The 12145-nt window shown below is 36.5% G+C and overlaps 1 protein-coding gene across 1 annotated transcript; it reads left to right on the top strand.

Moving 5' to 3' along the window:
* Positions 1-7261: 7261 nt before the first annotated feature.
* Positions 7262-8623, top strand: LOC111505309 (uncharacterized). The gene has a single exon (XM_023160087.2). The coding sequence runs from the start codon at positions 7389-7391 to the stop codon at positions 7782-7784; it is 396 nt and encodes a 131-aa protein (XP_023015855.1). The 5' UTR covers positions 7262-7388; the 3' UTR covers positions 7785-8623.
* Positions 8624-12145: the final 3522 nt, after the last annotated feature.

The raw sequence follows: 12145 nt of genomic DNA, 5'->3' as shown, positions 1-12145 counted from the left end.
TCATAAGTCATATGTCAATTGAAAAGTAAATGGGTGCGTTCAGTACCCTTATAAGTTGTAAAAGGCGACATCTGTTGTGAACAAATAGCCGATTATTTGTTGTATGATTTCGATACCGAAATGACCATTTCCGTAAAATTATTGCTCTTTGATTCCATTACCCGTTGCGTCGTTGAGTTGAGACTTTTCGTTCCGTTCTAACCGACAAAAATTTTCGTGTTTGTTTGAAGGTGATTGACAATGTTTCGTGATGAATTTCACTAGTTCGGACTTCCATTGTCTATTATATAAAATGATTTGAAATCCCTGAAACAAGTAAAAAAGAATAATTAAAAAAGAATAGTTGAAAATAACAATTATATTAAGCAACAATAAACCTGAAATGAAATGATAGTAAAATAACCTACAAGTAAAAATATAATAATTGAATAAATAAAAATTAAAGGAATGCAAAAAGAAAATAATAAAAATAAAAAAGTGTAGAGATTCCAAGTCACGTTAGTTCACGACGTTTCGATTGTTGGTATCTACAATCGTCTTCGGGTGATGACTGGACTGATTCCTCCGAGAGATGACTATTTTATAGGTCGTTGAAATACTTTCACTTTCTCTACTTTCCATTTTCCGCTTCACTGATTCCGTGAGAGATGACCGATTTGGCGGGAGTTGGTCATTTCTCGTTTGATGATGGGTTTCCATATGTTTCGTATATCTACGCTGGCCTGGCTGAATACGTTGTTGGACAACATGTATGCGGCTTCCTTAAATTTTCTCCTGAACCAATGTTCCTCTCTGTGCAAGATCTCAGCTTGGGACCACTCGATGTTGTGTTGATGGGTCCAAACATGGTCTGCTATTCCTGATTTGCTGGTTTCTCCTCGCTGTGTGTGCTTCTTGTGCTCGGCAATGCGAATATTCAATGGCCTCTTAGTTTCACCAATATAGGATTTTCCGCACTCACATGGTATCCGGTAAATGCAATTCTTGGAATCGCAGTCTGCGTTTGGGGGCCTGGTTTTTGTGAGGCTGCTACGGATAGTGTTACCGGATCTAAAACAGGTTCTAATGTTGTACTTGGAACCAATTCTTCTTATCCTCTCCGATAATCCTCTGATGTAGGGAAGTGCAAGCACTGGTTGTGACGGCTTCTCTTCCTTGCGAGGCTCCTGCTGTCTTTTGGCCAAAGTCTTTTCTACCATCGCTTTGGAGTATCCATTCCGCTGAAGATCACTTTTGATGATGTCTAGTTCCTTCTCGAGACCTTCCTTTGTATTACAAAGCCCAAAAGCACGGTCTAATAGAGTCTTGATGATTCCTCTTTTTGTCGATTGATGGTGGTTGGATTCGTGGTTCAGATACTGTCCCGTATGAGTGGGTTTTCGGTATACAGATGTTTCCCACTTAGTGTCGGTCCTCTTCACCAAAACGTCTAAGAATGGCAATTCATTGTGGATTTCCTTCTCCATTGTGAAAGTGATGGAAGGTCTCACGCTGTTGATGTGTTTCAGAAAGGCGTCTAGTTCAGTATTCCCATGGTTCCATATTATGAAGGTGTCGTCAACATATCTCAACCAGACTCGAGGTTTCTTGTGGGCTTCTTCAATGGCCAGAGTTTCAAACCACTCCATATATATGTTGGCTATGACTGGTGAAAGTGGCGATCCCATTGGCAGTCCCTCATCTTGTGTAAAGAATTCGTCCTTCAGTTGGAAATAACAGTTTCGTACACAGCATCCTAGTAATTCCATAATTACTTCTATAGGTAGATTCGTTCTCTCTTTCAGGTTCCCGTCTTCGGATAGCTTTCTCTGTATGATTTGGAGTGCTTCTTCGACCGGAACGTTGGTGTAAAGGCTTTCCACGTCGAAACTAATTAGTTGATCTTCCTGTGTGACTTCAATTGACCCTAGTAGTTCGACAAAATGTCTTGAATTCTTCACAAAAGACGATGTTTTCCCTTGTAATGGTTGTATTAAGGGAAGTAAAAATCTAGACAAGTTTTGAGTAGCCGAATCTCTGGAGCTGATGATCGGTCTAAGCGGAACGTCCTTCTTGTGGATTTTGGGTAGACCATACAAGTGAGGGGCTTACTGTGGTGCGGTGTTAGGCATGATCTTTCCTTGTCCGAAAAATAGACTTGGTGTTTTTTCAAAATCTGGTACAACTTCCTTTCGATTGATGCAGTTGGGTCCCGTACGATCTTTGTGTATCGTCCCTTCTGCAGAACCTCTTCGATCTTCTGTTCGTAGAGAACGGTATCCATTACCACAGTAGCGTTTCCTTTATCTGCAGGTAGGATCTTAATGGTGTTGTCTCTACGTAGGCCGTTCAGAGCTCTACGTTCTTCCTTGCTGATGTTAGATGTTGGAACTGGTTCTCGATCCAACTGTTCTCTAATTTTCCATCTGAACTCTTCTGCCTCGGTCTGGTCAATGAGGGAACTGGTGGATTCCACTGCAGTAATTATCTCCAAAGTGGGCACAGATGTTGGCGTAATGGCAAAATTCTATATTGGTCCTATATTGGTGAAACTAAGAGGCCATTGAATATTCGCATTGCCGAGCACAAGAAGCACACACAGCGAGGAGAAACCAGCAAATCAGGAATAGCAGACCATGTTTGGACCCATCAACACAACATCGAGTGGTCCCAAGCTGAGATCTTGCACAGAGAGGAACATTGGTTCAGGAGAAAATTTAAGGAAGCCGCATACATGTTGTCCAACAACGTATTCAGCCAGGCCAGCGTAGATATACGAAACATATGGAAACCCATCATCAAACGAGAAATGACCAACTCCCGCCAAATCGGTCATCTCTCACGGAATCAGTGAAGCGGAAAATGGAAAGTAGAGAAAGTGAAAGTATTTCAACGACCTATAAAATAGTCATCTCTCGGAGGAATCAGTCCAGTCATCACCCGAAGACGATTGTAGATACCAACAATCGAAACGTCGTGAACTAACGTGACTTGGAATCTCTACACTTTTTTATTTTTATTATTTTCTTTTTGCATTCCTTTAATTTTTATTTATTCAATTATTATATTTTTACTTGTAGGTTATTTTACTATCATTTCATTTCAGGTTTATTGTTGCTTAATATAATTGTTATTTTCAACTATTCTTTTTTAATTATTCTTTTTTACTTGTTTCAGGGATTTCAAATCATTTTATATAATAGACAATGGAAGTCCGAACTAGTGAAATTCATCACGAAACATTGTCAATCACCTTCAAACAAACGTTGAATACCCGGTACGGACCCGGAACCAGCGACTTATTCCGAGGATATGAGAAGACTATGGTCAAGCTTACAAAGGAAGAAACTCACCTCAGTTTTCTGTGCAGAGCCAGAGACAATAACATCATCCCCAAAGGTTTTCTACTGAAATCGCCAATCCCAGGAGAGAGAGCTAAACGCATATTGGAACGCGCCAGCCGAGCACTGATAAGGTCTCAAATCAATTATCACCGTTGGAAGAGGTCAACTTTGCTGCAGGATGCCACAGAACGATTCGAAGAAATAAGAAGAGAGACATTGGAAGATGATCATGGACCAATCTTTGCCAAGATTGAAAGGACGTGCTTGAAGATCCGCCAAGACATGGAGAATACCCACAACAGAAAGTGGGGGAAGTTAGTGAGGAAACAATGCCCAAATACAGACCGAAAACAGGACAACTATGAAGCCACCAACGTCATCAACATGAGTTCCCGCCCGCTCACGGGAATAGAGGAATCCTTGTTGAGGAAAGGCCTGAATTTTGCCATTACGCCAACATCTGTGCCCACTTTGGAGATAATTACTGCAGTGGAATCCACCAGTTCCCTCATTGACCAGACCGAGGCAGAAGAGTTCAGATGGAAAATTAGAGAACAGTTGGATCGAGAACCAGTTCCAACATCTAACATCAGCAAGGAAGAACGTAGAGCTCTGAACGGCCTACGTAGAGACAACACCATTAAGATCCTACCTGCAGATAAAGGAAACGCTACTGTGGTAATGGATACCGTTCTCTACGAACAGAAGATCGAAGAGGTTCTGCAGAAGGGACGATACACAAAGATCGTACGGGACCCAACTGCATCAATCGAAAGGAAGTTGTACCAGATTTTGAAAAAACACCAAGTCTATTTTTCGGACAAGGAAAGATCATGCCTAACACCGCACCACAGTAAGCCCCCTCACTTGTATGGTCTACCCAAAATCCACAAGAAGGACGTTCCGCTTAGACCGATCATCAGCTCCAGAGATTCGGCTACTCAAAACTTGTCTAGATTTTTACTTCCCTTAATACAACCATTACAAGGGAAAACATCGTCTTTTGTGAAGAATTCAAGACATTTTGTCGAACTACTAGGGTCAATTGAAGTCACACAGGAAGATCAACTAATTAGTTTCGACGTGGAAAGCCTTTACACCAACGTTCCGGTCGAAGAAGCACTCCAAATCATACAGAGAAAGCTATCCGAAGACGGGAACCTGAAAGAGAGAACGAATCTACCTATAGAAGTAATTATGGAATTACTAGGATGCTGTGTACGAAACTGTTATTTCCAACTGAAGGACGAATTCTTTACACAAGATGAGGGACTGCCAATGGGATCGCCACTTTCACCAGTCATAGCCAACATATATATGGAGTGGTTTGAAACTCTGGCCATTGAAGAAGCCCACAAGAAACCTCGAGTCTGGTTGAGATATGTTGACGACACCTTCATAATATGGAACCATGGGAATACTGAACTAGACGCCTTTCTGAAACACATCAACAGCGTGAGACCTTCCATCACTTTCACAATGGAGAAGGAAATCCACAATGAATTGCCATTCTTAGACGTTTTGGTGAAGAGGACCGACACTAAGTGGGAAACATCTGTATACCGAAAACCCACTCATACGGGACAGTATCTGAACCACGAATCCAACCACCATCAATCGACAAAAAGAGGAATCATCAAGACTCTATTAGACCGTGCTTTTGGGCTTTGTAATACAAAGGAAGGTCTCGAGAAGGAACTAGACATCATCAAAAGTGATCTTCAGCGGAATGGATACTCCAAAGCGATGGTAGAAAAGACTTTGGCCAAAAGACAGCAGGAGCCTCGCAAGGAAGAGAAGCCGTCACAACCAGTGCTTGCACTTCCCTACATCAGAGGATTATCGGAGAGGATAAGAAGAATTGGTTCCAAGTACAACATTAGAACCTGTTTTAGATCCGGTAACACTATCCGTAGCAGCCTCACAAAAACCAGGCCCCCAAACGCAGACTGCGATTCCAAGAATTGCATTTACCGGATACCATGTGAGTGCGGAAAATCCTATATTGGTGAAACTAAGAGGCCATTGAATATTCGCATTGCCGAGCACAAGAAGCACACACAGCGAGGAGAAACCAGCAAATCAGGAATAGCAGACCATGTTTGGACCCATCAACACAACATCGAGTGGTCCCAAGCTGAGATCTTGCACAGAGAGGAACATTGGTTCAGGAGAAAATTTAAGGAAGCCGCATACATGTTGTCCAACAACGTATTCAGCCAGGCCAGCGTAGATATACGAAACATATGGAAACCCATCATCAAACGAGAAATGACCAACTCCCGCCAAATCGGTCATCTCTCACGGAATCAGTGAAGCGGAAAATGGAAAGTAGAGAAAGTGAAAGTATTTCAACGACCTATAAAATAGTCATCTCTCGGAGGAATCAGTCCAGTCATCACCCGAAGACGATTGTAGATACCAACAATCGAAACGTCGTGAACTAACGTGACTTGGAATCTCTACACTTTTTTATTTTTTTATTATTTTCTTTTTGCATTCCTTTAATTTTTATTTATTCAATTATTATATTTTTACTTGTAGGTTATTTTACTATCATTTCATTTCAGGTTTATTGTTGCTTAATATAATTGTTATTTTCAACTATTCTTTTTTAATTATTCTTTTTTACTTGTTTCAGGGATTTCAAATCATTTTATATAATAGACAATGGAAGTCCGAACTAGTGAAAAAAATTTTCGTAGTCATGGGGGAACGCCAACACAAAAGTTTTTTTGTAGAGATGCTCGTAAAAATTGTTGATAACTATTGTTAGTCCTTTTCTTGTTAATTTCTAGTGTATCTGTTCCGGTTATTCTACTGATGTCACCAAAAAACATCCCCATTCAATGTAAATCCGTCTATGCAGAGTATAATTTATGTCAACATTTGTCTAATTTAGGATTCAATGATTTCCTCATTATGATCCCAATATTTTGAAGATCAATAATATGATTTTCTAGTTGAAAGAAATAGGGGATAACTGGCGTTTTCTTGTATCCCTTGACTAAATTATTATTTTTCAACAAATCTAGCACTACAAATTTATGATTCGATATTAAATATTATCAAGTATTCTGGTACATATTGCTATTCAATGGATACCAAGAAATCATCAGCATACATCGACTTATGTTCTCATCTGTGCACTTTGAATTGATCCAGAATATGTTCCGCTTTTAGTTTTTAGTCATTTTTTAATTTTCTAGTTAATTACTTGAAAACATTTGTACAAATATTGTCAAAAAAAAAAGAATCTAAAATGAAACTACTTAATTTTTAAAAGATCATTAGATCGCCGAGAAACGTATGTAATAGCTCATAAAAATGTATTCAATCAAAAATATATTCATTTGACTTTTCATAATCTTGAATTCACACTATGATTCTTTTGTAGCAGCTTCTCTTTCTTTAGTTCTTATTCAAAAATTGATTCACATACATTGAATATTCAATTTTGAGTTATCACAGGTAAATGTTCATACTGGTTTTATAATGGAGATGAGAAATCATAATATCTATAGAAACATTCCTATTTTACTTCCCAAGTAAAAAAAAATTGATTTTGTTGCATGGCTTAATGCGCCTGAATGGAAGCAAAAGCCAATAACATAGACAGAGAAATAGTTTGTGTTCTGTGAATAAAATAAATAAATATGTTGGCATCTATGATCGCTTCTGCTGACATCTCATGGCGAGTAGTTTAAACTTCAATTCATTTGTGATTGTCTCTTTGGATTTTGAATTGTTTTCATATTTTCATTAATTTTGAACTGGTTGAAATACAAACATGTGCGTTCCAAATATCACTTTAAATTTGGTTTGATTTGTTATTATTGAAAAATCCTAATGACATATTTTACGTTATCAGAAGGCGGTGTTCCCCTTCCCCTAACTAACAACCAATGAGCAAGCTTTACACCACGACATAAAACTGGTTTGTTTGCGTTTCATTTCGTCATTCTGCAAGAACTGTCGTTAGTATATAGTTGTAATTTGTGACACAAATCAGTGTTCCTTTTAAAGTGATTTGTTTGCAGTGCCTGTCATAATAATTATACAACGATGGCTTTTATGATGCCAGTAGTGAAAAACGATTGGGATATATACAAATCCAATCGATCAAGAAGACTGTCGGAATGTTCGAATCCGACGTCGTGCCGTTCCAGAAAAGTGTCCGAGTGCCGTTCTGAGGGGCCAAGTCTCTCCACATCCCCGGGTTCCGATTTCATAACGTCTCCGAACCGTTCAGTGCCGACCAACATGTCATCGAGGCAGTATTCTCGAGCGAGTTCTAGAACGAGTGAAAGCAGTCTGCAAAGTCCCGTCAAAAGTACTGGCAGTTCACCGCCGAAAAATGGGTCGGAACCGAGTCTGAACAAATTTCACAACAGGTTACTGGATAAGCTGAAGAAATCTCTAAAGAGCAAGGATTCCGACAACGAAAGAACCAGTTCATGAGATAAGGAAGTTTCTCCCAAGGAGAAGGTAACGGACTCCACCTTCTAGCGAATATGGAAAGACTTAGGTCAATGACTGCGATTGTTTTTTTACGGCCGCAGCTAACCGGGCATTACGGCTATGTATGTTCAGGTATAGCAATTGATATGTTGTCCTGTGATATGTAGTTGACTATTGTAAAAAATATACTTTTACTATTTTGTTCTTGGAGGCTAGCTCGGTCGATTCATAGTGAGATTTTCGAAAATAGTTGGATAGGAAATTTATTGATCTAAGCATTGAAAGAAGGATAAGTCGGAATGGGTCTACACCAAAATTTGTTAGATTATTCTGTAGTACTGTTTTGTTAGCAATTCAAGAAACTTACGCTCTTCGTAAATATATTTACTATTATGTATATGTTAACAGAAAGACTGCAAGAGGAAGAACTATTTAATAAATTGAAGGAGTTCACTATATTATACATTTGAATTAATTAATAAGTAAAAATATTGCTTGTTACAACTACCTAGCAGAGTTTATAAGAATGCCTATATTATAAATAGAGGGATATATTTTTAGTGAAGACCAACTTTATACTTGGTGCCAGTGCGTACCTGTCACTAAAAACCACTGCCCTCAGTATGTTATTAACATTCCAAATAAATTTCTAAATGAATATGTATGTATAATCATATCTAACGAAATTTGGTACAATAAAAATTGTTATATAACGAATAATGATTTGGATATTAATTTCATCACAGTATGCAGTATTGTAATGAAAAAAATGATGATTTGATGTGACTTTAATATAATTGTTTTTATTGAAACAAAAATAAAGTGAAATTGTTTTAGAATGCTTTGAGTTTTTTTAAATTGCATTTTCGTTTCTCTGTAGATCACTGTAACCTATTCAAAATAAAATAACATTTTCCCAAAGTAATAATAGGTAACTGATTATAGAAGATGCCTTCAACTTTCAAAGTCATTTTCATGCCATGTTTCAAATGAATACTTACCAAAACAAATATAACAAAAAAGGTCTTTACTTGTGTTTTCAATTTTAGTGTTTAGTGGAACACTTCATATTCTTTATTTTTCATGAATATGACTACAAATAAAACATGGAAAAATCTCTTGGGAAAATTTATAAAACGGCCTCCACATATGAAGCTGATGTTCTCCAAAAAAGTTTGTGAAAAATGTTGTTTAAAGGTTGTCAATTTAGGAATTGTAGGGAAACTTTCAAAATTGAACGTTTTTTTATCAATTTTTTCATGGAAACCCCTGTAAAAATTACCCTACATTTTCAAAAATTCAAATGCTCTATGAGAGAGAGATTATTTATAGAGCAGAAAGTCGATGGGATTCCAGAAAAGCAATTAATAAATGTGGAGCTTGAGGAAGTTATTGTGTAGCGTAACACGTGTTGCTTACTTGAATAAGTTATGGATTTTCCTCAGTCGGTCAATTTCATCACATATAATGAAAAATATCAATAGCGACGCTGAACCCAATAACAATCTTGTTGCAACATTTTTCGGGGAAAAAAGTCGATTAAAGCTCCAGGAGAAGTTATGAGATGAAATGACATGCTGCATATAATTCTAAAGGTCAATATCACTATGTTCTTCAAAGAAAAATAACGGAAAGAAGTCCCGGCATTTTTAGAATTGTGAAAGAGTCAGCCAGGAGGATTTGTTATTATTTCAAAAAACATGCACATTACAAAACTAACCAATCTGATAAGCATTATGAACCAAATGTAAGGCAGATTTTGAAAATCGATTCAATTCTCTCTTAAGTCCAGTACCGTCTTAAGGTCCGATACCTATTAAGGCAATGTGATAAACAGCGTCGACCGCCTCTTTTGAAGTTCTCTGTCACTATTTTAATGGCTCCTTGAGGCGCCCTCAAGGTTATTAACTGCAGTGCCACTTGCTTCAGACAACTATGTTGCTTTCTTTGATATACCGATATGTTTTGCATTCTTGAAATTTCACTCTCAGACAATACCGAATGTTTAATGCTAAACGCTGTTTCGACACACTGTGTCAATTTCTGAGCAGGTTATAGGTAATTAGATTTACTCGATACATTCAAAATAAATTTTGTAAGCAATTCAGGGTGTCCGTGACATCGTGGCACAGGTATTCTGTTCTCGGGAGCCCTGGGTAAGGGCCCGTGTGCCCTTATGGTAAATACAGAACTGTTCATAATCCATTGTCGAAAACTTTGCGAACAATTTTTTTATAAACCATTGTACCTATTAATTCTAACCTGTCTTCTATTACACTGAAAAAAGTTTCATCATAAGATTAACGTAACTCGAAACCATTAGGTACTTACCTGCTATGACCTTCGAACAAATATGTTTTATAACATCAGTATAAATTCTGCAAACAAACCGGACCAGAGACATTAGAGTTATTGAATGGAAAAGTACTGAAGAGAACGATGAGTAATATACACTGTCGAGTGTGATGGGATAGTAAAATAGCTTTTAGTTATGATCTATAAATAAAATGCTTTCAAATCATAAAGTTGCAGTTGAACGTAGGTGGATGATTTCATGATACTTCCTTATTCAGAAAAAGGTCTCAATGAATCAATCAATCAAGATACATATTTTATTGGTGAATTTCATTAGTTCGGACTTTTTTTTTCAATTATATATTTTTGTTGGAAGAGGATTCAATGGAAAAAAGAATGTACTTGAATGAAAATCTGGGAATAATCCATTGTTCAATTTTCAATTGTTGCTTGTATTTCATTTTATTGTAATTTCATTTCAGTCCGAACTAATGAAATTCAATATGGAAAATACCTACTATCAGTCAGCGTAGAAATTTAACACATGGGGTTTCACAGGGATCAGTATTGGGACTTTTATTATTTTTGATTTATATTGATTATATTTCATTGTTTAAGTTGAAAGGTTCAAATAAACTATTTGCAGACGAAGACGATATAGTACTATTATTTATTATGGATTTGACTTTGATTCTACAAAAGATGAAGTTGTTCATGATTCGAATGGAATTTCTTTCCGGGTACAAATTGATAAATTAATGTTGAATTTTTCAAAAACATCTTGTATATTTATAACTCAAAAAAAAAGGATGTGATCGATTTTCCCCAATCAAATTTGAAAGTAAAGAGATTACATAAAAAAAATTCTGGGAATCTATATTGATGAAAATCTTAGTTGAAATAAACGTATTGAAGAACTTCACCGATTATCGGTATTCTTTATATAATCCAAATCATATTGATCGCAAATAGTTGACGAACATATATTATATATACTTTTATATATTCTTGATTGAATATTTGATTTCTATACCTATTGGGGACCTTCAAATATGTATATACCGCAATTCTTAAACCACTGAAGCAACTGAAAAATGTATATAAACCGAGAAGGTTATTGCATTTGGATTCAATTGGTAATTCGTTCATTCACCTCACCAGTGCGTAAATGAAAAATACAGCAGTTTAAAATTCACTGAAAATCATTTCATTTATAATCATCACACAAGAATATTTCAAGAATTACATCCAAGGAGACCAAAAACGGAAATTGGGAAACTTTGCATCTTTCATAATGGTAGAATAATTTATAATAATACGCCGGCCAAGTTTAAAAACATAACATTTTTTGTTGTCAAATTTGAAATACTCTTGAAAAAAAATTAGAAAAATAGTATTTTCACATTTGACAATTTATATATAATGTGTCTTTACACGCCCTATGAAGCAATTGCATGGCGAAACACGTGTTGCGTTTTTGTAAAATTGTTTAGTGAAAATCTCACAATAAAGTGTTTTTTGAATACGTTAGTTATGGATTTTCATCAAGTAACGGCCAATTCCATCATATATGTTTATATGATATTATTTATACACATTTTGAGTTTGAATTTCCTTATTATGAATAGCCAATGTTTCTTGGGAAGGTTGAAATAAAGTTGAAAATTTCATTAAAATAAATAATAAAAAACTAATAATACTTACTCCACTATTGCCATCGATATCATTTCAGCACTCACTACACTGACAACTTCGAAATTCAATGAAAAACCCTTTTTTCTATCTAAAATCAATGTGGAATCATAATGAGCCGCATATCGTTGTATTAGTTATGAAAAATTGCTATTTATTGCTAGGAGTATTTATTGTGTCTACGAGTTGTTGATGTTTTCCCTGACACGAAACGTTGCAATGAAAAACTCTCAACATTATTTCATAGAGGAGAAACATTAGCAAAGAGAAAATTATTTTCATTTTGTGCTATTTTACCAGTCAGAAAAAATGTAAACGAAATGGACAAATTTCGGTATTTTGCTATGACAAGCCGAGTTTCTCGGTTTGGTAAT

This window comes from Leptinotarsa decemlineata, unplaced genomic scaffold, assembly GCF_025532065.1.
Source record: "Leptinotarsa decemlineata unplaced genomic scaffold, Ldec_3_MD MMD2_tig00026336_RagTag_RagTag, whole genome shotgun sequence".
Taxonomy (NCBI): domain Eukaryota; kingdom Metazoa; phylum Arthropoda; class Insecta; order Coleoptera; family Chrysomelidae; genus Leptinotarsa; species Leptinotarsa decemlineata.
The sequence above is the reverse complement of the archived record's forward strand: the minus strand, read 5'-3'. Positions and strand labels throughout refer to the sequence as shown.

Bases quoted from the DNA above. Each gene is read 5' to 3' on its own strand.
- LOC111505309 (XM_023160087.2), top strand. From the start codon at position 7,389: ATGGCTTTTATGATGCCAGTAGTGAAAAACGATTGGGATATATACAAA.